This window comes from Nelumbo lutea, chromosome 6, assembly GCF_056320005.1.
Source record: "Nelumbo lutea isolate HS-2025 chromosome 6, American lotus-T2T, whole genome shotgun sequence".
NCBI lineage: Eukaryota > Viridiplantae > Streptophyta > Magnoliopsida > Proteales > Nelumbonaceae > Nelumbo > Nelumbo lutea.
Genome location: NC_142689.1, coordinates 34282319 through 34309205, shown reverse-complemented (window position 1 = coordinate 34309205; position 26887 = coordinate 34282319). Strand labels below are relative to the sequence as shown.

Below are 26887 nucleotides of genomic sequence, written 5' to 3'. Positions count from 1 at the left end.
GATTGATCAAAAAAGCCAATCAAAACTCTTAACCTCATCTGTAGTCTTCACCCAATGAATAGCCCTAATCACTTGGGTTTTGTTTTCAAAAATTCTTGCATTCCTCTCACACCAAACCCCCATAAAACTGCTGCCCTTGCACAATGCCAGAGCAACTTCCCTCTTCTTGTGGAAATGAGACATGATTTCAAAACAAATCCACCACTTCCAATGGAGCAACCCAAGTGAATCCAAACAAATTAAAGAATTAGCTCCCCACATCTGATGTGACGAGGCATTCCAAAACAAAACATTTAGTGGCACTTCCACCATTCTTCAAGCAAAGGGCAAACACATGAGAGACAAACCATTTAGTCATCCATTGGAGCATGTCACCTGTGTTGATTATCTTCAATGTGGAACATAGCCAAGGTTCATAAGCTATTGGATTCACTCAAAGACGTAGACCCAAATAATGTAGCCAAAAGAGAGATTAAACCAAAATATCCTAGCATAATCAACTATAAATATCTCCAATAGATTGAACCACTCTTCCGACAGTTTATCCTAAGCATGTAGATTCTATTAGGAGATTTTATTAAGATATGCGGAATATTGATATTGTACCCTTCAACCCCTTGATCCTTAAAAAAAGATGATATTGTCATTAGAGGAGATGCCATACCCTCTCTTCCCACCTTAAAGACAGTAACTATCCCCACTGTATCTGGTTTAAAACAAAATCCTACTTGGGACATCAGCAACTAGAGTGAAAAAAAATAAAAAATAAAAAGATGAAGGGTCTCCCTATCTCAGCCATATTTTAACCAGGAAGGAATCATGAAAAGACTCATTCACAAGGATGGAATAGTAAGCTTAAACGTCAATTCATTCTTGTCTCTCTTTTCACCTTTGATCCAACATCAAGATTGAGGAAAGGAAATACTTAGCATAATAAATATATAATACATCTAAATATTTTATATGCTAAAGTATATTCTTTTGATCAGTTCTTTGTAAAAACATATACATGAAAGGGCACACTACCTCAGGATCTTTTAGTCCTTTTAATATACATCCATGGAACCAGTATCAAGGCTTGAATTTGGAAAGTTTAAGTGAAAAAAATCAGGAAATTTGACCTCATATCAACATATCACCAGTCCAGTTCCGGAAAAGAAAATAATAGAATTCCATGTGAGTTTAATACATTGGTGTGTGCTTAAGTTACCTCCAATATGACAGCTCCTAAAGCAACCCATTTTGCAATTTTCCAATTTTTCTTCAGGAATTCATAGATCATCTCAAAATCTCCAGTTTTATCAGTTGGAAGTGCCTGGAGAACCATATTTAGTAACTGCATAGCAAACTATGTAAAGCAGGCAATTTAGAACCCACATGAAGTGATGATACTTACATCTTTCCAGCTATGGTCAAAGAATATAAAAGCAGCACAACCAAGCTCCACTAAAATCAACAAAATCAACAATACAGAATACTGTCATTGGTTAAGTAAATCATTTCATAAAAAAGAAACTAAGGCAACAAAAGAAAAGATGCAATTTTTGGATCTTGGAATTTCTAGAATTACCAAAATTGAAAAAAAAAAGAATATGATGGAAAATGATGCACTTACCATCTATTATCCTAAATTTAGTTAGAAATAATCTCCATTAACTAGGGATCATGAAGGAAATATTGTCCTAGATTTTCTGGGCCAGTTGGCGAAAGAACAGAACATAAAGATAAGCTGTTAGCCCTTCTACAGGGATTCACATATGAATATTTTCTGGATGGAGTAACTTGCAGGCTCAAGGAGATCACCAGGTGGTTATTAGCTAGATGCATGCAGCTGAAAGGGTCCTTGGGATCTTAGCTGTCCAACCGAAAAACCCAATCACAAGGTCAGATAATTTGCTGGATGATTTTCTAGCTGGAGTGGGGAAACAACAATTTGGACGGGGAATGCCAGGGCCATGGACAGCTTTTGCTACATAACTTGCTGATTGTAATCTTAAAGGACATGGCCAGAACTTGCTGGTTTTTGTTTTCTGTTTATTGCTCCACCTATTGGATTTATTGCCCAAAATATTCTTCCCTGTTATTAGCACTTAATAGCAGGGGTTTTCCATGATTAATAAAACGTTCCTGATTGGTTCTAATGATCAAAGAATATGCTTCCAAGTAAAACTTTCCTGATTGGCTTTAATGATCAAAGAATATGCTTCCAAGTTCCAAGTAACTACACATTGATACAAACTTGTAAATTTGTCAAGATTTTCGGAAGGAAAGCATTGGAATCACCTATAAACAAGAAAAAAACAACATTACTATTGCAAAAATAAATAAAAAGCATAACTTTTTTGGGAAAAATCAAATAATTCATGATATACTTGAAAATTCCAGGTAAATTGTAATTTGTTAATCAAATAACAACTAACCATGCTTGCCAAAATTAAAAATAAATAAATAAATAAAAGTTGGTAAATATTGGTATCACCTATACAAAATTAAAGAAAAGCTTAGTTGTTGCAAAAATAAATAAAGGCACATTTTCAGGAAAAATCAAGTAATTTTTACCGAAAATATCAGGTAAATTTAAATCTATTAATGAAAATTCAGTAACCATGGTTGAAAATTAAAAAAAAAAAAGACAAAAGGATAAGAAAAAAATGATAAATATTTGAGGAAAATAATACGTCAAGAATCAGGATACACAAGTCAAACAGCAGCCATTCCTTGTTACAGCTCCAATGCAGCCAAAACAAGATATGACGAAGATAACAACTCCAATAGCAATGAACAAGTATATAAACCTGCAAGAGCATAACAGTGATAATATTAGTTACTTCTGTCTGCTCAATGTACATGCCACATGAGACCATGGAAAATTGAAATATTCACGCTCTTATGTCCCCTAACTTACATGTCACAATATCGCTTTTTCTTATCAACAACAGATCGAAGGGGCTTTATTAATATGTTAAATAATAAAGCTAAGCCCATCCCATTAAGGACAATTAAGGAGACAATAGAAAATGGTGCCCAGTGCTACCCAGGAAAAATAAAACAACAAAAAAATACAATATAGAATCTGCATCATCAGATAACTTCAGCCCAAGATACATACATAAGCTCATATTTTCTTTCATCCCAGATTTAGCCCCCTCTATACACAGAGTAGACCCATCTTACGAAATAAGTTATCCAAACCACCTTTTATCCAAATGATGTGTGTTCCACTCAAAGTGGTTTATCAATCAATGGTTTGGTAATGGTTTTATTTGGTGCAAACACCAAAATTTTTCCAGAGCTCAATCTTGTATCTCAAATGGGACTTCTAATTTTCTACCTTCTTATTTAGGCCCTAATATATTTTTTTCTTTGCCCTACACAATTTCCTGTCTGGTTGACCTACGTTATACCTATTTCTGCTTGTAATTTTTGCATATCCTTTCCCTGAGCATTGCTGATCGGTGCCCACTTAAGCATCCCCCACCCCAAACCCATCCAATCCAGGAAGGGGAAATAAAGGAAACAAGGCATATTCATTTAAAGCCATGCTTTCCGAGTCTCAATGAGACATATTGTGTTAGCTGTGTAGTCTTGGCTACAAGAGAGATAAATTAACAAACTACACGAACACGTCCAAAGTCGTTATGACTTCATACAAATGTGGAATCAAACTGGCAAATATAGGTATGCACCTGGAACCAATAGAAGAGGGACATTTCTTATAGTTATAGTTGACAGTTAAGTTATTCAGGAGAAGAATCAAGTTTGAACTGTGTATTATGAAGATTTATATCACATTTCATGAGCATATAATGATGGTTCACGAGATATAAACATGGTCTAAAATCTAAAATCTGTTACCTTAATGGGAAAAATTGAAGATGGCAAGTGAAAAATGACCCCTAGAAACTTACAACTTTTATTTGACAAGAATAGACATAGAAAGGATAGCCAAAGGGACAGTAACTCAAATGACACCAAAATTTAACCTATAACCAACTATGATGTCACACTCACACTAGCACATATTTGAATGACTATGCATGCATTTACATCCTAATGCAATATTCCAGTATCATATTAATACGAGTACGAATAGATTGCTCTACAACACTTGTAACTTTGAATTGCAACTTCCTTCTTGGACACATCTCCCTGCATGTGACAGGATATTTCTTTCAAAACGTCTTCCCAGGCTTCTTTTAACACCGAAGGAGAATCAGAAGAATGAGAGAAAATTCAGAAGTAGGAAACCAGTCATCCATGCAGAAATACTCAAGTCTATAGATGGTGAACTTGAAAGAAATGCTGTGACATTGTTTGCAGCACTCATATTACTACCAAATGTCATGTACAAGCAATTATCATAGCTTGGGTTATTATTATTTTTCACCCCTGTACCTCCAAAGCTGCAAGCAACATCAGTAGCTCCATTTTGCTGGTAATAATCAAGTATTTTTAGTGTATTCCAAATTTAAATATCAATGTAAGCAAGGGATGTATTGTAGGAATCAGTATAGACAGTATGTTTGAACATGATTGGGAGATATGCTAGAATTTTGAGGTGTGTGGTGATAGAATGGTTTTTTAGCTTCCTCGGACTCCAATTATCAATCCCAAAATTTCAATGTTTTGGATCCCATTATAGAAAGGTTTTCAAAATGACTCGCAGCTTGGAAAAAGAATTGTATATCATATCTTTGGGAGGTAAAACCACATTAATTTAAACAATAGCAAGTTTACCCATCTATTCTCCAAGTGGTTAAATCTTTTCCTAGCATTAACCATCTTGTGGAAAAAAACTTGTGTTTTCCCACTTTCAGCCACTTAACTTTGGCTCTTTGCCTCCATTTTACTTCATCTCTATAAGTTAATTTCTCCAGGGATGGTTTAGCAGCAAGTCTTTTACTTCTCTCCATTCCTAAGGCATTATAACTTTATCTTTACCCCCGTGTACATACTAATTCAAAAGTCAATTAATTTTAATCCACTAATCTTATGCCTGAAAAGTAAGAACATTTTTAGCAAATTTAAAGAAATTGAACCAACCTGTTGGGTTAAGGTTAGGGTTGGAGCCTTGGAGGTTTAACAACTCAAGTTGGGTTAGGGCTGATCTAAACCTGACCTAACACCCCTACCACAAGTAGAAGATATGATGCATTCAAAACCACTCTTTCATACATCCAGATTGACAAATATAGCAATGCTGCCATACCTCTCATAGGGATTTTTTTTATAAGTAATAGAATTTTATTAATTAAAATCACAAGTCAAAGGTTACAAAGAACAAAATCCCCACAATGAGGTGTGAGATGCCGCCTCTAAACTTTACCATACAGCTTACAGTTAAGCCCAAAAGAACTGATTCCTATGTACCTTGTTTGGCTAGAAAATCTGCCATCCCATTTGCTGATCCTCTTTCCAATTGAACTCTGACTGTTATATTAGAAGTTAAACATTTGAATCTTCTTATAGCCCCCCCTATAGGATCAAGCTACAGTTTCCAGCGCTTTCAGCCAACCAATAACCAGTTTAGAGTTGCCTTCAATTATCAAATGTCCCACATTCAAATCCTTCACAATCTCTGCTCCTTTAAGTACAGCTTGAAGTTCTGCATTAATGGAGTCTCCCTCACCACTAGATCCAGAAAAATAAGGCTACAATCTAGCCCTCCGCATTTCTAAAGACCCCCAATTCCGGACGGCCCTGGGTTACCTATACTACTGCCACCAAAACACCTTCTTCAGGAGGCCTCCACTCCACCACTGGTTTGTTTCTTGCAATAGAACTGTTGGCTACTTGCTCCCAATTTCTCCAGATGTCATCCAAGGAGAAAGAAGAAAAGAGGTCCAAAGACTTTGCCCAGTTTATGGCCCTATTTAAAATGCTTTCCCAAACACTAGTCGCATCCCTTTCCTTGTCGTTGAAGATTCTAGCATTCCTTTCTTCCCAAACAGTCCACACCAAAGCACCTCTAGCACACCTCCACAAGACTCTACCCCTTCTCTTTGGCCACCTAAAGGTTGAAGGGTCAAACAGACTATTGATTTGCACCGGATCAGTCCACCTGCAACCAAAAAGACCAAAGATCTTATCCCAAAGACATACAACAACAAGACAGGATATTAGTAAGTGGTAGCAACTTTCCCCATTTGCTTTGCAGAGGGTGCACCAGTTAGGGGAGTTACAAAGACCAGGTGTTTTAACTTGCAGGACATCCAAAGTATTTAATTTTCCAAGAAACACTTCCCAACAAAGATCTCCCACTCTTGGATGGATAGGTTTGGACCAAAATTCCTTGTAATGGAAAGGTTGGGGATTAGGAACTAAGCACAAGGAAGAAAAAAAGGAAGCACCAGTAATGGAGCTTCAAGAGCTAGGAATCCAAATGCGACCATCAAGTTTAGATGGATCCAAGCAAACTGAATCTGAGGTCTTAAGGAGCAAAGCAACCTGATCAAGCTCAAAGTTTCTCAAATCCCTCCTAAAACCCAAATTCCAACTGGAAAAGGATACAAAACTCTTAATAGGTTCATTTTTTAGACAAAAAAGGGGGAAAAAAAGAGGGAAACAGGTCCTTGAGTGTAGAGTTACCAACTCAAATATCCTCCCAAAACAAAACTTTATCTCCATTACAAGCATCATAAATAACCATGTTCAAGAACAAGGGAAGAATACTACGAATGGCCTTCCAAGGAGAATTCAGCGTAGCTCTCCTAGATACACCAGCATCCCAACCATTACTTACACTTCCATGAATACTTTTTATAACTTTGTGCCAAAGTCTGTCACTTTCCAAAGGCCATCTCCACAGCCATTTACCCAACAAGGTTGTATTTTTCTTCCTTAAGTTACCTAATCCCAAACTCCCCTGCTCCTTCGTCCTGCACACTAGTTCCCACCCTACCACATGAACCTTCCCGCCTTCCCCAGGTTCCCACAAGAAATCCCTCATAATTTTCTCTATTTTCACAATCTCCTTTTGTGGCATCCTAAAGACTGAGAGGAAATAAATTGGAAGGTTTGCCAGAGTTGCATTTATTAAAGAGATACAACCCCCAAATGAGATATAATTTCTCCTCCAGACTACCAACTTCTTTGTGCATTGTTCTACTATAGGATTCCAAAATCTTCCTTCCCTAGGATAATCTCTAATGGCATTCCCAAATATTTCAAAGGCCAGCTAGAGGTAAGGTAACCTAAGGACTCTACTACCTCACTCAACTCCTGCTCCAAATTCAAACCCACCACACAATTCTTTTTGAAATTAATCTTCAACTTAGAAACACATTGAAACAGCTTTATCACTTGTTTCAAATTCCTTGCCTTCCATGGGTCTCTTGTCTCATAGAAAATGATTGTATCATCTACAAACTGTAAATGTGTTACAACAATGCCCTCTTTGCCTACCCCCCAGCCTCTAATCAAATCCATACTATCAGCTTTCAAGATTATCCTACTAAACACATCAGCTATCAAAGTAAAAAGGAAGGGAGAAAGGGAACCCCCTTGTCTTAATCCTCCAGAGGACAGAAAGAAATCCCTAACCACTCCATTAACTAAAATAGAGTAATGGAAAGTTTTCAAGCATCCTCCAATCCACCCACACCACCACTCGACTATCTCCAAATGTGCACCACATGACAAACTTCTCTTTACTATTATTTCACAAAGAAGAAAGTCAATCATCTGACTTTGCACTTGTAGAATGGTGATAAAGAAAATACTTTATATGATAAGCCAATGCTCTGGGAATTTTTCTGTTAGAACTAAACATAAGTGAAAACGGTTTTGGTTATTGGTATATACCCTCAGGAAATTGCTAAAATACGCAAGGGAGGGCTTTAAGCTATAAGCCCTCATATACCCAGTTGCTTACATTTTCAACAAATACAAAACAAAGGCTTCATTAACTCATTCAGCAACAATCTTTAAACCGAACAATCTGTCAGGAATTGGAAAAATAACATTATACCGGATTACCAAAAGAGATTGACCTACCAGGCTTTCGGTAGTTTGTCAAGAATATTGCTAGATAGAGACACAACCAAAAGCATAGGCCGACCGAGCTCTATAAATTCATGATTGTCGCTGAGAGGCGAAGGGGAATTCGTATCATCAGAAGCTCTCTTCCATTCGACTAACAAGTAGATGCCATAACCTACCATGGCCAACCCAACTAGCGTCAACAAGAAGTTCAGAAGCTTCAATAAGCATTCGAAGCACCCCCTGCACGACATCTTTTCGACTTCGTTCTGCTCTCCTCAAACAAAAACGCTTCTTTATTTCATGGCCTTAGTTATTCCCTTCAACAGAAATCCGCATTGGCCTCCAAGATCAATAGTAATTCACCACCATGAAACATGAAATCGATAATTCTCATTAAAACATCGTTCAATTGAAGATTTAAAGGAACTATAGATCAGAAAATGCGGAAACACAAATAAAAGACAATTTTTCACACTTTTACGTAATTAGACAATATCAAATAAAATTCTTCTACTCCTCTGATAATCGAAAGTGTAGATATTACATGCAATAGGACCTGAGTACCTTTCGAGATTCCTTCGCGAAATTTTGTTAAAATGACCCAGGAAAAAACAAGAATGATAGAGAATCCTCCCAAATCCAGTTAGACCGTCTACCAACAGAAATTCTCTTGAATTTTCCTTTGCAAAAACATCGAATTTCACATCTCAAATGAAACCCAGTGAAATCAAAAAGAGATCCTAGAGTTACCACAGATGCTTCCGAGCTTTGGATTGCGAATTTCGGAGGCTCTGATAAAAAATCTGGAGACCTGCAAGCTGCAAGGGCCAAGGAGGGAGAATTCTTCGTAGCCGAATTAAGGAAAAAAAATGGTCGAATTCTCGTTTAATTTAATTCCTTTTATCGTTTTTCCATTTTTAATTTCTAAAAATGAGGTATGAAAGAGAAAGAACAGTTGGCTTATGACACGTGGCAAGATCTTGGATGCTTTTCACAGGCTGAAATATCAGAGTAATATGGTGGGATACAGTTCCAGTCTTCCAGACCAGGTAAGCATTTATTTTGTTAAATGACATGGAAGACCTCGTCTATCTTTTCTATTGTCCATTTGTGCAAGTGTATTAACGCATCATAAGAGGGGTATTTTGGTAACTAAAACTTTTTGACGATCAGAATCGCTTTGAAATATAATCGAAAAGTTCGTATTAACAAACAATGAAGAAAAAACGTGAAGAGGGACGGCAGTTGGGAGGTAACGAGATTTTTTTAACAAATACGACCGACCTTTATCAATAACACATGGGCGATAACAATATATTTGGCGGAAAAATTAACGATATAGTCCGAATCACCTGTCAACAAATTACATTTCAACTCTTGCCAACATTATCTCACACCACGCATCTCATACATAATGGGTCCCAAACTGATGCAAACTGATGGTGAGATGTGTGGTGTTAAATCAAATTGGTAGAGGGTTAAAACAGTATTTATCGGCAGAAGATCTCAACTCTCCACATCCACCTGTCATTCAAAAGACAAGTAAGTACAACAATAGTTATTAGTTTTAATGTTAGGCGTGAAGGAGGCAATTTGATGGAAGGCTTTGTTTGTTTCCTCTGCAAATCTAACTCAAAAACAAATTTTGTACTATTTATTTGTGATTTTGATTTATGCTTTGTATGATTCAAAATTTATAATTTTTTATTCAGCTGCCTGGGCGGTGCAAAGTTTGTATCTACAAATTAGATATCTAGGAAAAACTTTCCTGATCCAAATTATATATCACTTTCTTCCTATATCAATTCTTTATCATGTCAAGTGGGGACCATATTATCTTCTTTCCAACCTCGCTCCAAAATAAATGATTCGTCTTATCTCCATCATCTTTCAATACAAAGTAAGGACAATGTGTTTTATTTGATTGATTTTCGTTTTATTTCTCGTGATCAAATAAGACAAGTGTCAAATCTAAAACAAAAGTAAATTATAATTTATATCCATCCTATCTACATTCTATTTTTTCTTCAAGGCTTAAAGCATATTTCACTCATTCAAGAAATTAATACAAATACAGAATTGACAACAAGATCAATCACAACCTAGATACAATTTGTGAAGAATAACAAAATATATAAATGGATGAAAGAGAACATAACGAACTTCAAAGGTAAATTAAATCACTAATAGAAGTAGATAAGTACAACTCCAATCCATTACGAACGGAAAAAGAAATGACAAGAGAAGTCCCCAAAAAATACTACAAAGAGCCGATAATAGGATGCCACAACAGACGGCAAAGCCAAAACATTGCAACCGTTACCATAGATTATAACTGCTGACAATTCTTTTCTTCTTCTTCTTCTTCTTTTTCTTAGTCTCTAACTTTTCTTCTTCTTCTTCTATTTAGGATTTTAACTCTTCTTATTCCTCACTCCAGACGCCCATGCGGCCCGTGCCAACCACCAACACGGCAACAGCAAGCGGCAATGCCGATCACCACCTTGCCAGCAAGCAAGCACCAACGGTCCAATGCCATCTCTTCTCTCTCTCTCTCACCTCTCCTCTCTACATCTCCGCTAGGTGCCAGTCATGCCACCTCTCAAGCCCTCACTTTAGGCAATGCTCGACAACAACCACTGGCACCAACCAATTTGGCACCAGCAACCACCAACAATTTCAGTTTTTTTTTTTTTTTTTTTTTTTTTTTTATCATAAGCGCATAAAAAATACCAAAAAACCAAACCCTGGTTAACCGGATGCATCAATTCGGTTTCGATTTGGATATTTAAAAAAATTGATCAAATAGATTCAATTTAAAAAATACCCCACGATTCAGTTAACCGAACCGTGAGCACCCCTAATCAATACTCAATCATCACTTTCTCTTTCTTTGAGAAAGTTTCTCATGAAGACGGAAATCACCGTATAGCGTCACCATTCGTAGAACTCACTTGGTCACTCTTTAGTTTATGTTCCTCTTATCCTCTATTCGCACTTTGCTACTTTAGACTGGCACGGCGACACTTGAACTTCACCTCGGGCCTTTTGTTGTTCCTCAAATCTTGAAGATTGAACAAAAATGAGAGGGAAAGCAGCATTGATCTCAGCTCGTCACTTTCTCTATTCAAAAAAAGGTGAAGTTTTGGCCCTTGGCTTCTTATTTATGTTTCATTTTCTCTCATATATATATTTTTTTAATTTTTGGTAAAGAATAGATGGATGTATTTCAGTATTTGGAACTCGGCGTTTCTTCCATATCCAGATTTCTTTGGGACATATGTTTTTTTTTTCTTGCTTCTGTGCACTTTCAAAATCAACACAAATATAGAGTATCTTATGAAAAAAATATAGGTCTTACCATCTTAAGTATGGGTTTTTTATTTAATCGGGTTAGACCCGATTACCCATCAGTTTGGTACTGGTTGTGAAATAATAGAACCAATCGGGTTTGATTCGGTTCCAATGCTGTCGGTTTTAGCAATCGATTCGGAATGGTTCTACCCTGTCCTGAACCAGACCCAGACCATTGACAACCCTACTTCTTCTCACACCAGCACTTGAATGATGCGGATGTTAGAAACATCCTTCCTGTAGATCAACGAAAGATATTGTCTTGTTGTCCTATAGTATTCAGCACGGTGTTTCTAGTTGGTGAAGCCAGCTCCCATCTCCTCCCACTTAGGCAAACAACCAAACAGTTTGGTGCTATGCACCATTTAGATAGATGAAACAGGTCACTCATGTGGTTGCCATTTCTCCTGGAGTTGACAAGGTATTATTCTTTCTTTATTTTTTTTCCTGGAAAATCAAAATTAGGGAAACTTGAGCATGCCTTGATCCAAGCCTTTGAATTTAATGTGTTGTGGTTCATTTATCAAACATTTTTTTTTTCTAAAATTTTAGATTATATGTAGTGATTGACTGATGGATGAAAAAAAAAAGATTTGGGGTCTCCATGCTATTTTAGTATGATAACCTGAATTGCTTTGTTCTAGTTTAACCTCATGTCTTTTGTTTGTTTAAATGGTATTTTGTAATTTATTTATTTATTTATTTTTTACCCTTAAAAAAATAAATTATTCCCATTCATATGTTGAAAGACCTATAGTAGCATATTTGTGTAACTTATATATAATGGGGGTTCTACTATGATATGGAAAAGATATGATATCGGAAAAACAATTGACCAATAAACTGAAATCATAAACGTGGTAACGAACCAAGTGTTATTTATCAAAATTCATGGGTGGGTTTTGATTGGTCCTAACTCTTTCCATATCATCTTTCCCCTATCATAGATTTCTCATTTTCTCATTCTTTTCTATTTTTCTCCACCATCATCTTCAAATTCTCAGCCGAAAAGAGAAATCAGAGATTTTTTTTTTCGAATTACTCTTTCGAAATTGATGCCAAATTAGGGATTTTTTTCTGTGAAGGAGAAATCAGAGAAAATGGAAGAATGAAAGTCATGTTTGGACGGATTTTGCAAAATGTTTTTAATTGTAGACGCTTCATATTAAATTTCACATGCCTGTTCCTAAAATGAATAATAAATAAAATGGTAACCCTTTTTTCATTTAATTTGTTTGGAATTCATGGGTATTGGCGGATTCTGAAGTTATTGATTCATTTGAGACAAAGGAGAGGAAAACATTTTAGGGATGGATGCTGTAGGAAAAACTGAAATTTCATATACAACATTTCTGCTTAGTTTATTGTGTTTGGATTTGGATTTTTTCCCGCTCCTGTTTGAATTATGTCATACCATATTTAGATTTATCCCGTTCAATCTGTTAGCATATAAATCACTTTATTTTGACCTTGTTAATGTGGATTGTACATATGAAGCCTCTCATCAATGTATTGACACTTGTGGTTCGGTCTGGTTTATGCTATATAAAACAATCGTTTTCTTGGAGTTCAATCTGTTAAAGCGATGCTGCTTTATGTGAGAGTTGCTGTAGGTATATGATATACGTATTCATGTATAGGAAAAAGTTTTTTTATTGGATCAAGAAGGGAGCTTCCCTACATGACCTGCACCATTTCTGCTATGTTGAGAGTTGATAAGGAATATCTGATTATCTGAACCATCCACTAAATAGGGGACATGCTAGAGAGGCTACCTGTTCAATCCTCCAGTCTATGCCGACCCTATACTCCATAGTGGGCTTAGTTGTTCACAACAGTGTTGGTCAGAGTCAGACCAGAAACAGAACCCTTTTAGAACACCCGGTTCAACCATTTGAGTAGTTAAAATAAAAATAAAAAAAAAAGAAAATTTGAAAAAGGAAATAATTCTGGAATGTTTTTAAACCTGTTTTATATCAAATTAAGTTTTAAAACATGGGGTATGAGAGGCATTTATACTTGTATTTGTGCTAAGCTTAACCAAGCCAGCATTTTTGGAAACTATGCAACCTAATCACTGTTTTGGCTTCCAGTTCCTGGTTCTGATGGTTGGACCTTACGGTCCATGTTTGACAACATTGGTTCACAAGGAGGGAACATTGCATGATCGGTACATACCCCTAAAATAATAGGGAAAGTTCAAAGTGGATATGATACAAACCATGATTCAAGGATTGGAATGTTGGAAGATGAAAAAGAAACATGCCCATAAACAAATTGTGGCAGGGATGATGATATTGAGTTGAACAAGTGGTAAAACTAGGAAGTGTAAAAGATTTCAAATAAGTGTACTAAAGGGAACCTGGGGTAGGACCGTAGGAACAATTGTGCACAAGATAATAGATTGTTACGGTTTGTTCATGTGAAACAAAGACCACAGGTGCATAAACTAGAAGTGATTTGGTCCAACATGAAGGTTCTGACAAGACCAAGGCTTGATCAAGGAGCACTCAGGTTCAAGTAGTGATGATCTTTGCTCATTTTGTTTTCTTTTTTTTTAATTATATTTATAAACTAATTTCATAAGATTTTATGGTGTCCTTGTTTTATGCAGATAAAAGAACATTAATCAATGCAGCAGTTAGATGAGTGAAGGACTATCTTTACAATATAACAGCAATTAGCAATGAAAAAGAGCCTATCTAAATACAGAATGGCAGAGCTTAATTTGTGCAGCCAACCTATTAGTAAATGCTGAATCAGAAACAAAGAAGCAAAAGGACCTTAGCATTCACTTTTTGGTATTGAAAAACATAATACACATGAATGTACTGCATTGCAAGGCAGTCGGTTCTGTTTTGTATTCAGACTAAAAGCTTGTTTGTTCTTCATTTTATCTGGATGCCTGAGAATTCCAGTTTGGTGTCTCAACATTTGATCTCTCTATTGGAATGTTCTCAAAAGTTCCATGGTTCCAAGTATGTCATGGCATTGTATTTTGTACATTCGCTAAGCTGTTGAAACTTTGTGATCTCAAAGAATACTCTTTTATAAGCTTTGAGAAAAATGAATCCTCTCTTTCAAGTAGCTTTGCTGGGGTGTCATACTCCACAACCCTTCCTGTTAACACAATAATGATTTCATCTGTAGCATTAAAACTGTTAAGGACACAATTCTATCTAGTTCTTTCTTATTTCCCCTTTTCTTTATTTTTCTCTGTTTCGTTATACTAAAATTTAAACATAACTTATAGCTTACCTTCACTGAGGACCAGAACAAGATCACTATCTATAACTGTGTGAATTCTGTGAGCTATGGTAACAATTGTGCAGTCTTTAAATTCCTGACTTATGATCTTCTGTATCACACCGTCAGTTGCAGAATCAACAGAGGCTGTGGCTTCATCTAGAACGAGAATGCTGCTTTTCTTTAATAAGGCTCTTCCAAGACAGAATAGCTGTCTCTGACCTACGCTCCAGTTTTCTCCATTCTCAACCACTGTAAGAGCCACATATATCAGGATTTCAAACTTCTCAAGTTAGAAAACTTGACTGTGAAGTAGAATTCATATGATCAATCTTACCTGTTGAATCCAATTTATCTTCCTTTCTACGCACTAAATCACCAAGTTGACATTTATCCAGAGCCTGAAAAATGTCAAAATTGCTTCAAATATTTCATTTTTAAATGAAAAAAGTGGATGCTTGCATTTCACAATTCATTTGGGGTAGGTTGTGATTATCTGTGACTGGAGAACAATAGTGATATCTGGATGGGAGGAATGCATGTGCCTTGTGTACATTTGCACACATCCAAGGGGAATAGGATTGAGTATTAGGTAAGCTCTGCTCTCCATGGAGATTTCTTTTGCTGAAGTTTGATCCGGTCAGATGATCCAGGGAAACCAATCAGGTTATTACATTCATCTTGATGGCCAACCAATACGTAGAAGCTCAGGAAAAGAGTTTACTGATTAGAAGAATATGGTCATCTAATTGGGTCAATTTGGACCTAACCGACAACCAGTGAGTTCCAACACTTGGATGTTGCAACATGTACAGGAAGAGGCATGCAAAATTTCTTGCATCGTCCATCCTAGTTTTATCACTCCTTAAAGATAAATTAAAAAGTGTCCTGTAAGGGAATTGACATGGATCCTGCACCCTGTTTTATCTAAAATAAATTGCTCAATTAATGCCTTATTATCAGACAGAAGTATCCACCTCCCATATTTCATTGTCAGAATATTGCTCTAATGGGTCGAGGTTTCCTCTGACTGTTCCTTCAAACATTGTTGGGTCCTGTGGAATGATGCTAAGCCTGGATCTCAAGTCATGAAGTCCTATATTGCAAATGTCCACACCATCAATTTCAATAGTTCCTTCTTTGGGTTCCACAATTCGGAATATGGCTTGAATGAGAGTAGATTTCCCACTGCCTGTTCGTCCCACAACACCAACCTTCTTCTTTCCCGGAAATGTGCAGGTAATATTTTTTAACACAGACGGAAGGTGCTCAGCATATCTGATCTGTAACATTGAGAAATATACTTATAACTATATAAGTAAATAAATTATTAATTCTCTAAAGATGAAAACTTATTTTATGAGTAAGTTAGTACTTGGCCATTAGCATTGCTGGAAACTTGAATGGTTTCTTAGAAATGAACATATACAATAATTGACATTGGGAAATTATCCTAGTTCCATCCTGAATCCCAAGTGGGATTCATCATACTGTGACTGACCACCTTTGTCTAGACATTACATACAGAAACTGTCAGCCTGGGTATGCATATTTGAACTTTTTATTTTCTGGACTAGGTATTCTACATAGGCTAACCAGATAAAAGAGCATTATTGCCCTTCAGAAATAACTTTAGTGGTGAATGGGGGATTAGTGGTTAATGACATATAGTAAAATGATGATTGCATAAATCATCAATGACTAACATATATCTAGCATTTACCTGATTTACTTTTTCCTTGGTTGACTATACAAGAGGTAAGAAATATAGAGTCACTAAATAAAATATCATGAACACTAGTCAGCTACAATTTCTTCCACAAGTAAGACATTAAAAACAAATACCTATTTTACATCTTTCCTCATTTTTAATACATATGTCCTATATTATGCTTTCCAGAATGATGAATCAATTATTTATCATTCATACTAAAATATTACATTATAACCTTTACCTGCAAGTTTTTGAAGCAAATTGCTCCAGTTTCTGGCCAGTTGTTTGGTGGCCTACATTCTTCAATTACCAAGGAGGCTTCACTGGTAATTTTTGAATATTGCAGAATTCTCTCTACTGAAATCATTTTATTTTCTGTATTGCACATGTTCCATATAACAGAGGCTTGCAGCACGTTCAGATTCAACCCATATGTCACTGCCAACCCTGCAATACCTGTTAAGATATCCAATTGGGAATAAGCTCTATTTGGTACTTTTGATATGAAAATCAGGAAATGTCTATATTTGTTTTTAAGAATGAAAAATCAGATGCGCTCTTTGGCTAGACCATAAGGTCATAATAGACTGATATAAATGGAAAACATGCAGGGTAGTAGGACCCTCCATTTGACAAATCCTACATGGGAAAAATCCTGTGGTAATATTTGTATAAAACAATGGTTATGATCATGCAATCATTTTGACTTTTTATGTAGGATATTTCATTAATGGGACAATATTGAGTGGTTGGTCCAAATGACCTACATGTTTGTGGTGTCTACTAGCTTGCGATTTATAGGACCTTATTCCTGGTCTACCTATTTAAGAATTGTCTTAGAACAATGTATGTTCATGATTCTTACTTGGGTTAATAATTCCTTCGGGGAGGCTCACAAGCAAAACCAATGAGAATGCAAAAACAAAATTGGATAGTATATTCAATCTGAAGGAAAGCCATTCCATTGCTGATACATTATGAAACCATGGCCTTGAGTGGTTGTCAATAAGGCTGAGATTTGCCTCAATAAAGCGGTCTTCTTGGTCAAAAGCACGGATTGTTGCAGCTCCTGCAAGTGATTCTGCAAAGTGGTGGAGAATTGGAGCTCTTTGAATCCCATCTAAGCGGGCTAGTTCTCTCGCAGTTGGTGTATAGTATCGCTGCAGTGATCATCTCAACTATTAGATTCAGATTGTGGATGTGCCGACAGCCACAAATTCAATGTATAAATGCCCTTACCCCAAACACAACAGAGCATGAAATACTTTCTATGACTAGCATTCAAGTGAATAATCATTGCAGTTGAAAGAAGCATTTTACCTGGTACCATATGCAGATTGCAGTCACTGGAATAAAGAGGGCAAATACTTGCCATGCCACCTGTGACATGACTGCAATAGTTCCTAGAATTTGTATTATTGAGAAAGCACACCATCCTAATCTTCCTGCCATTTCCAGGTCTAGCACACTTTGGTCTGTAGATGCCTGCAGTCAAGATATTTGTCAGTTAGTACTAAGGGCTTCCAGTTCCTCATGCACGTATGTGGTTCACAATTAAATGTATAAAATAAGTGACCATCAGATGTGCATAATAATATCCTTGACAGTATCAAACTATCAATTCAAAAGTCCTGGGCTGCATTGATTGAAGTAAAACTGAGATGCCTTGAGAGAGAGAGAGAGAGAGAGAGAGAGAGAAAGAGGGCCTGCTAATAGCAGTGATTTAAAAGGCGTGCCTAGGCGCTCAGGCAAGGCGCATTTTAGGGTAGGCACCTCGCCTAGGTCCTAGGCACAGCCCACTCAAAAGGCACACGCTTGGTGCGCCTTGCGCCTTAGCCCCAGCGTGCGCCTTTTGAAAATTTGCCTCTTTTTCCCTTTTTTTGAGTCTGGCCACTGGGCTGGGGGCTCCGCACCTGGACCCCCGTGCCACTCCCCTCGAGGCCAGCCCAAACAAGTCCATGTTAGAGTCTTAAATCCTTAGATTTCACACAAAAAATAATAATTTTATAGTTTAAATTGCTTTTAAGAAGATATTTTATTAAGATGAATGAATGGACAACATTACCAAATAGGGGGTTCTTGAAGTTTCGGTTATAAAATTATTACTTTTTGTTTGAAATCTAAGAATTTAAGACCCTAATATGGACTTGTTTGGGCTTGCCTCGAGGGGTGTGGCGCAAAGGTGGCTCGTAGAATTAGGAATGTAATATATCACATTAGCTACTTGATGCAATTGAGAAAAAAAAAGAGATTGTGGGTTTTATATGCTTGAAAATGTTTTATATGTTTTATTTCATTTTTAAATTCTCATATGAATATACTTTACATATTATATTTATGTATTTTAATTTTAGACAATAGGTTTTTTAAAACATTTATTTTAAACTTAAGTTAATATTTTTATTAATATTATGTTTTATAATTTTTTGCATTTTTTTTCGAATTTTTTGCTTTTTTTTAATTGTTCGTCTTGCCTAAATTGTGCCTTGCGCTTTTAAAACACTGGCTAATAGCCAAATATTACACATGTTTTTCTAAGTTCCAATGGAAGCATCAGATGCAGAAAATGTGTATATGTATCCATGCATGTATGAATTTGTGTACCATGTATGCATGTATATGTATACTAATGGTTTCCTTTTGTCCTTCTGGTCTTCTTGTTTTGCTTGTATAAACATACTGCTTGATTTGTGGATCTTTGATATAGACATTGATTGATTGGGAGTAGTTAGATTTTTACAATATATTTATTCATTTCCTATATATTAGGAAATCAATTCTGCAAGTAATATCTGAAGTTGTAAGTATAATGTATAATATAACCTTGTCACTTTTTTCCCTATAAAATTTTCTTAGTACCTAATATTTTCCATATAAAAGCACACTGTTCTATTTTTGTGTAAAAAAGATTACAAGACAACCTGCATTAGATACCAAGCTGCATGTTTTTGGACATCAGGAAAACCTACTTAAGTGATTATATGATACTGACCCGGTTTAAGATCCTTCCGGTTGGAGTTGAATCAAAGAATGACATTGGAGCCCGAAGTACGGCATGGAGCATGTTCTTGAAAAATTTTTCTGATGTTAGAAGGCCAGCAGTTGCTACTAACAAGGCTCGGACCAAAACACAAAGTGAACTTCCAACAGATAGAAGTATATAAACCAGGAACAAAATACCCATCTCTACAACTGGTTTAGTCCCAGCTGTTGGAGGAGAAGCCCATGCCATCCAGTAGTTACTGGCTATCTGCAGTACTTGGAAGGTTGACTGTGCCAATAGTATGATTGGTATCAGGGCCCCACCCCAAACAGCAGTAATGTATGACCAGTAAACTTCTTTCCCAATGCTTCCTTTCTCTCTCTCTTCATCTTGCAGCAATCTTCCTCCTTTATCTGTTATCTCTGGAGAGAGGTTATGGTCAGATTCCTGCCTAGCAATCCCTGCACTTGTGGTGTGTAGGTCTGCCTCGCATCCACTGTCAGATTGCAATGTTCTGCTTGAATTTTCAACAGTGAGGACTGATTCTAAAGCTTGGCTATGTGCACCAACTAACAATTCAAATCCTGTATTCTGTTTTAGAAGTTCTTCAAACCTTCCAGCCTGTGTAATTCTTCCATTTTGCATAACCTGTTGAAGATTCTTTTCAGTTTTGATCTCATACTGTTTGTACAGAGATTGTCAAAAATGGTTGGAAAATTATGCTACATTTTGTATACCAGGATGAGATCTGCTGCTGGAAGAAACTCGACTTGATGGGTGACATAAAGTATTGTCTTATCTTTGAGGATCCCCATAAGGCAGTCCTGCACAGAATAGGCAAAAGAAAGCTTCCAAATCCATCTTACAATTCTGAACCATGAAGAGAATTGATGGCATACTTCAACAATCGTTTAAAATTTAGATGTCATTTGGGAATAACCTGATTAGCTCTAAAGTTTAGTGGAAATGGTTATGATCCAGTTGAATTGAATCTATCTTGCCCATATTAACCATATATCAGGCATGGGTCATGAATGTGGGTTTTATATGTCGGACTTGTATGGGCCTGGAATAGATGCTACTGTTTGCATTTCCATTAACATATCATGTTGAATTAACATAATTATTTTGGAATTTGAATGATTCATATTTAATAGAATCACTGCTGACTGGAGTTTGATCCAATTCTGTTAATTTTTTTATCAACTGAAACCTAGTTGTGATACCTTAAAAGCTTGATTCTAAGATGGTCTAACTAAGACAAACCTGAAAGAGTTTGGTGCCAGTATGAGCATCCACAGCACTGAAAGGATCGTCAAGAAGATATATATCGGCATCCTGGTAGACTGCCCGTGCAATTTGTATTCTTTGCTTTTGTCCTCCACTCATATTAATACCTCTTTCTCCAATCTCTGTAAGGTCACCACAGGAGAAAAGCTCAAAATCCTTCATCAAAGCACATGCTTCAATCGTTCTGTTATACTTGGCACTTTCATATGGATTCCCAAAAAGAATATTCTCTCTTACGTTTCCTGTTAATATCCATGGGGATTGAGGGACGTAAGCCTTAGCTCCACTGATCTTCACTGTCCCTGAAAGCTTTGGTATTTCTCCAAGTATGCATGAGAGCAAACTAGACTTCCCAGATCCTACAGTCCCACAAATAGCTACTTTCATCCCTCTCCTCACTTTCAGATTTATTCCTTCAAGCGTTGGGCTTTTTGACTCTGGATTCCAACTGAACTTTCCAGTTTTGATTTCTATCTCAAGCCCTGATTCATCTTTTGGAGAAAACACTACCGCATCTGTTTGAATCTCATCTTCCTGGAGGTATGATGCAACTCGATCAACTGAAACTTTGGCTTGTGCAATCACTGACAATAAGTCCGGTAGGTTGAATATAGGGTCCTGTAATATTCGGAAGGTTGCCAATGCAGATAACACTCTCCCTGCTGTGAGTGGAATTCCCAGTAGAGTACATGCTCCAAAGGTTGTAACTGAGATGAAAGTGGGGGATCCCCAGAAGATAAAAGCTGTGATTGCTGACAACCTAAGTGACTTCCATAGCCAGTTATACTCGATCTTCCTCAAGCTTTCTAGCTTGTGGAGGTACTGAGTGTCCCAGGCTTGAAGTTTCAAAGTTTTCATATTTCTGAGAACCTCTGATGTGGCTTTCATGCGGTCATCCTTGGAGTCCATTATCTTGGATTGGAACCTCTTCTGGATCCTTGTAATGGGTATGTTGCATGACATCACTATTGCCGTTGCAGCTAGAGCAGCTAGGGATCCAGTACCCAGGTTCATATTTAAAATGTACATTGCAAGGGAAATTTGTATCGGTAACATCCAAATTGTGTTTACATACCAGATGAAGTCAGTTATGCGTTGTATATCCACACTTATATAGTTAATAATCTCTCCACTGGTATGGCTTTGGCGGGATTGGCTTGACAGGTGCAGGCCCTTCTTATATATTTGAGATATCAGTGCAGCTCTCAGGCGAAGACCTAGTTGGCGGGCCCCAAAGATCCACTGTCTCTGGGAAACTGTCTCAACCATTTTGGCACCTAGAAATGCCAATGCTAGAAGGTACCCGTGCCATGGGCTGTGTTGTCCCTTCTCACTTAGAAACTTCACAAAGTCATCAATCAAGTATGGGCCAACATATGATGCTCCAGCACAGATCACTGCAAACATTGCATTGATTGCTGCTTTCTTCCTGATGAAGAGAAAGATTGCTTTGTAGATGGATGGGTTTGTGGTGCTATCCCTTTGCTTAACACAATTTAGACTGTCATCAAAAGAATGGGAGAGGAATCCAGCAGAGTCTTTGGTATCAACATCGGGGATTTCATCTTTTTCGAGGGGTTTCTTGATTCCTACTGCAAACAGTGGGTTTAGCCAAGAGAATGTAATTAGTTGGAAAAGAGTAGCTCTGCCATATGGAGATTTCCTATTTTCTTCTGCATGCTTTTCAGTTTTTCCATCCAGAAGTGGGTCTGTGATGTCATTTTCAAAGAGGTGGATTCCTGTGGTCCCTTTGATTGAAATACCAAAAAGATAGGTGGAGGCAAAGAGACCAACCAAGTCACCATAGTCTCCTATTGTAGGTGACCCTTGATCTGTAAGGATGTAATAAGTATCAAGGGCAGTGCAGATAATGGATTGCGAGAAGCTGTACACCCACCAGGCTCGTAGAATGAATGGAAGCTTTAAGGATCTTGCCCTCCATATATTGAACAATGCAGATAATGTAATCAACCATGATATTATTTGCATGGTTTCTGCCAACAGAGCTGTCATTGTAAATTTGCAATGGATCCCATTCCCTTTCAACAACATTATAAGTATGAGCAAATGACTTCCGAATAGCAAAGTGGAGCAACATATATTGGCCTTGTAAGAGAGGCCAAATCTTATTCCAGAGGAGTATGTTTTTGCCCCTTTCTCTGTGGTTTTTGATCTCCGCGTGCATGATTCCCTCAATATTTTCTGTAGAAGGTAGATTAATAAACTTCCAAGGAACCCAAGTTGAAGAACTATGCTGACATCCTCCCAGAAACAAGGTGAGCTTAACTGTAGCCATGCTCTATAATATTGAAGAAGTTGATAATCTTCTGCACATTGAGAGATGAAGTTAGTCAATGGATAACAAAAGAACGAAAAGTGATTTAATTTCATGTGCCTTTGTTGTCATTGGAAGTTATTATTTTCCATGGTTTATCTGTTTGTCATCCTACCCTAGGTCTTTGAAGATAAACCTCTTCATCTTTTTCATGTCCACAACTGGATTATTAGCTTGCCTAAATAGCTAATATCAATTGAAGTTATTGATTAGGCTCTTGTTGTTTCCTCTGGTAGAACTGTATTTTGCACCAAGTGCCATGTTCTGTAGATTCATACGAATTGACTTGATTTTGATGATAGGGTTTTTGTAATAAGAATACTAGGCCGAGCCAAGTTGGCAATGTTTTACAATGAACTAATAAGCTTTTCCTGTTACACATCTGATACCTCAGCTTGGATCTTGTAACTCCATTTAAAATCTATCTGACAAAAGGATCTATCTGGAAACAGATGACGAAACCTGATTAATAGTTTTATCTTTTTTACTTGTTTAGAACCTTAATCTGCATATTGTTCTCGTTAAAAAGAGTAATAATCGGTCAGAGTCCTTGCAAAAATGCCTTGATCTACATATTGTCGCTTAAGTTAGAATTTTGCATTACCGTCCCCATAAGCATAGATTATGCAGTTAAATACTAATTGTGCATATTCATGTTATTTATGAGGTTAAAATTGTGGAAGGATTTGGAAGCGTCTTGGACAAAAACTTGGAAGCACATTTGTGGTACTCTTGTCAGTGGCCTGTATTGGATACTGAGTATTTATATCTGTAGAATCTTTCTTAAGTACTTAAAAAAGAAAGATATTTCCATATGGATTTACCATTTACTTTACAAACTTATCTCTTTCAAGGTTAATTCTTTCCTGCCCATCTAGAACCCAGTCCTTAGAAGCTTAATAAGAATTGAAGTTTTGAGGAATTTACCTATTTTAAAACCTGTTTAATTTACTGAATCACTTGGGTCAATTGTGAGATTCTATATGGAGCATTGGAACCCATCCTGAAAGTCCAACAAATGCTGTATATGACTTGGGAAAAGCTGCAAACATTTAGGCTGTAAGTTACCTATGGTCCATTAGATTATACCTACACCCAATCCTGCTTGTCCTTTTTCACTTGATAAATAAATATGTAAGACAATGAGTTTATAAAAGGCCACAGACCCGGTAATGATTCAGTTTAAACCTGAACCAAAACGGTTTAACTCAGAAAATCCATGTTCTTGAAATTGTTATAAAAGACACATTAAGAACCAATAATGTGAAAATGTTATATATAGGGGCCCATGCATGGGCCCTCAAGAGACTCGGGTCCCATTTTGTGGGAAAGAAACCCTAAATCTCTAGGAGCTCTCCTTTCCTCCCTTTCTCTCAGTCTTCAACCTCCTCTGCCGGAAACCCAGAATCAGTGAACTATGGTGGCCTGGTCCCTCGTTGGAGGGTACATAGACAGCCCTTTGGTGTCCTGAAAATCCCTTCTTTCCCCTTTATTCTCCCCTGCTTTCTTGCTTCAGATCAAAGCCATTTCCTAGATCTTCAGAGGTCTGACCATCACCGCCTTACCACACTTCGTGGGCTTACACAATGAAACCATCCCACCATTACATAGAAGGAGCATCAAAAGGGTTTTGTTTAGTGACTTCCCACATTCTACCATTACTTTTCAATGTTCAGTGTCTTTCTATATAAAAGCAATTGTAGTTCAAGTCAATAATATAAAAGCAGTTCTGCTCTACAATTCTGAGCACTAAGAAGCAATAGGAGTTTGAAATTTTCAATCACTGATACATATTCCATGAAGAAGCTTAACCATGTTCAATCACTATTTCTTCATCTTCATATGGCAGATTTATTCAGAAACCACTCATGGACTAATTGTAGTTTTACCGTCTGTTTTTCTGTTACAGTTTGTTCTTGTAGGTAAATGTGTTGAAAATGTCTACAATACCCATTGGAATATAAGAGGTGGGACAATTCTACGTACTGCCATGATACCCATGCACAGAGACAAGTAGGTAGAGTCCATCATTACATGAACCAACCTAGGATGGTCAGATCCTGTTTGATTTGCATCCCACTCCTTTCGGGTCAACAATGTAGAATGTGGCTATATGGATGGTAAATATAAAAAAAAAATTTGTCATTTTGTAGCTAAGGCTCAGTTTGGAAAGAGTACAAATACAAATATGTACAGTACAAATACATACAAAATACAGGTTTTGCACCCTGCATATTTGTATTTGTACTCCTTCCAAACTGAGACAATTTGATCTGCATTCCACTCCTTAGTCCTTAAACGTTGAACTGCGTTAAACCATCGCGTTTCTGATCAATTATATGGCAGTTCCTGATTAATACCTTAAATTTCCTCTTTGCTCTTTGCTTTTTTTTTTTTTTTTTTTTTTGATACAATCTTTTCTCTTTGGTTTAAATTGCCATCAAGAGATGATAGAACCTATGAAACTCTGTATGGAAACAACAGTTTGCATATATAGATGCAGTGCAGCTACTAAATTGGTTTTATAGGGCAAGAGAATCACGGAGGTGACAGATATAAGCCTGAAACAGAAGAACATAGCATTTATTCAACTATAGAAATAATATTGATTGAGAGACACATCTATCAGAACTACAAAAGACATCTTAATGCTAGCTCATATTTTTGTCAGCATTTAAAAAACAATCTCATATTTGTTTTCTATCCCCCATCCCAACCATGGATGGCATGGAGACCGGAGGCTTGGACCAAGACTATACGCAAAGCAACAATCTTGGTACTACACAGGTTTGTGAATTGTACTGAAAGTAATCACCCTGCAGCTTGCGTATGGTAAAAGAAGCAAAGACATCTTTCTATTAATCTCATTTGTAATCTTTTCATTTGCTTTATGTGTTTCAAACATCATAGCTACAACCTCAAAAAACCAATCAACTTTATTGTAACAAACTAAACAGGTACAAGCAAGTTAAATTCAATGAAGCCAGAACAAATGGCTTGAGAAAAACCAAAAAGATAAAAAAAAAAGGGGTGCAGTTATACTGTATTTTGATTTCTCATAACAGAGTCACTTCTAAACGGGCAATTCTAACCATTTACATCTATATTTACACTTTTAAACTACATCAACTTCTGCAGGAAACCTACAAGTGAAAGAACTTACTTGACATCCACTATAGCACCAATCAATTACTAAAAGAACCAAGAATGCAAAACATGAAAGGTATGCATTAGTTTTCAGTTTTAAGCAGCTTTGATCTCCTAGGACGTATATTATCGTTTTCATAACCATTATTATCAGATAGTCATTCTAAGACCAGCCAGAGCTTACTTGGAGCACTATTTGAGTCGAGCATCTCTGCATAGAATACGCCCCACGACTGCACCTTATTCGAAACACCCCCCCTACTTCGACCAGCAAGAAGGAAAAACCTTTCCTGTGAAGCCTAAGAAAAATATTCTGCCAAAAGAATGAGAGCTCGTGAAGTTTTCGGTATGGAGAGAAGACTAAAAAGTGGGAGGAGAGAGAGAGAGAGAGAGAGAGAGAGAGAGAAAAAAGAGAAAGAGAAAGAGAGAGAGGAGAGCCCAACCCAAGCACAAGAATATTTGAATATAAACAGAACTTGTATGTTGGTGGCATCTGTCGTGTAAGAAGTTGGGTTTGAGAAGGATGTCACGTGGTGCTTTTGTGAGGGCGGTCTTTTGGCTGGTTGCGTTTTGTAGTGTTATGTTTTTGAGGGTGCATGCGAAGCAGGTAGTGCCAAGTGATGGAGGTCTAATAAAGTTGATGGGGTTTAATAAAGTTGAAAAGGTTTAGCGGAGGGAGAGTTGCTGTAACTTAACCCTACAAACATGCGTTGTATTGGAAAAAGTGTAACGCAGTGGTTTGGAAGCTTTTGGCTTCAGAATTTTTGGGATCTCTCGCCTTAGAAATTGAAATAGATTATGCCGCTGAGATAAAACATCGGAGAGTAAGTTATTA

General features: G+C 37.0%; 2 protein-coding genes and 1 long non-coding RNA gene across 9 annotated transcripts in view; 1 reads left to right on the top strand and 2 right to left on the bottom strand.

Moving 5' to 3' along the window:
- The window catches only part of LOC148848471 (tobamovirus multiplication protein 2A-like), a 28694-nt gene extending 19742 nt beyond the window's left edge, over nucleotides 1-8952 (bottom strand). Inside the window, exons 1-6 of one of the 6 annotated variants that reach the window (XM_088949947.1) lie at nucleotides 8734-8885; nucleotides 8548-8635; nucleotides 7996-8300; nucleotides 2696-2795; nucleotides 1397-1477; nucleotides 1211-1315 (exon numbers count right to left, since the gene is read on the bottom strand). In XM_088949947.1, the coding sequence (XP_088806073.1) occupies nucleotides 1211-1315; nucleotides 1397-1477; nucleotides 2696-2795; nucleotides 7996-8234 (525 nt within the window). In that variant the 5' untranslated portion in view covers nucleotides 8235-8300; nucleotides 8548-8635; nucleotides 8734-8885. Of the gene's footprint in view, nucleotides 1-1210; nucleotides 1316-1396; nucleotides 1478-2695; nucleotides 2796-7995; nucleotides 8324-8547 lie in introns of all 6 variants that reach the window. The other 5 variants (XM_088949946.1, XM_088949948.1, XM_088949944.1 and 2 more) reach the window with 5 other exon arrangements.
- A 2596-nt stretch (nucleotides 8953-11548) lies between these two features.
- Nucleotides 11549-14391, top strand: LOC148848470 (uncharacterized). The gene is made up of 3 exons (XR_016100800.1): nucleotides 11549-11758; nucleotides 13431-13851; nucleotides 13952-14391. It is a non-coding gene; the product is annotated as an uncharacterized LOC148848470 (long non-coding RNA).
- Nucleotides 13984-26595, bottom strand: LOC148848469 (putative ABC transporter C family member 15). 2 transcript variants are annotated; one of them, XM_088949942.1, is made up of 11 exons: nucleotides 26237-26595; nucleotides 20547-22897; nucleotides 20018-20104; nucleotides 19290-19928; nucleotides 17618-17782; nucleotides 17163-17457; nucleotides 16539-16753; nucleotides 15561-15866; nucleotides 14921-14984; nucleotides 14596-14835; nucleotides 13984-14457 (listed from the first exon to the last, which is right to left on the bottom strand). In XM_088949942.1, exons 1-11 carry the CDS (start codon nucleotides 26259-26261, stop codon nucleotides 14321-14323), a joined length of 4524 nt encoding a protein of 1507 aa, XP_088806068.1. In that variant the 5' UTR covers nucleotides 26262-26595; the 3' UTR covers nucleotides 13984-14320. The 2 variants fall into 2 exon arrangements, with proteins under 2 accessions (XP_088806068.1, XP_088806069.1); XM_088949943.1 differs by having other exon boundaries at nucleotides 20547-22894; nucleotides 26237-26591.
- Between the last annotated feature and the right edge of the window lie 292 nt (nucleotides 26596-26887).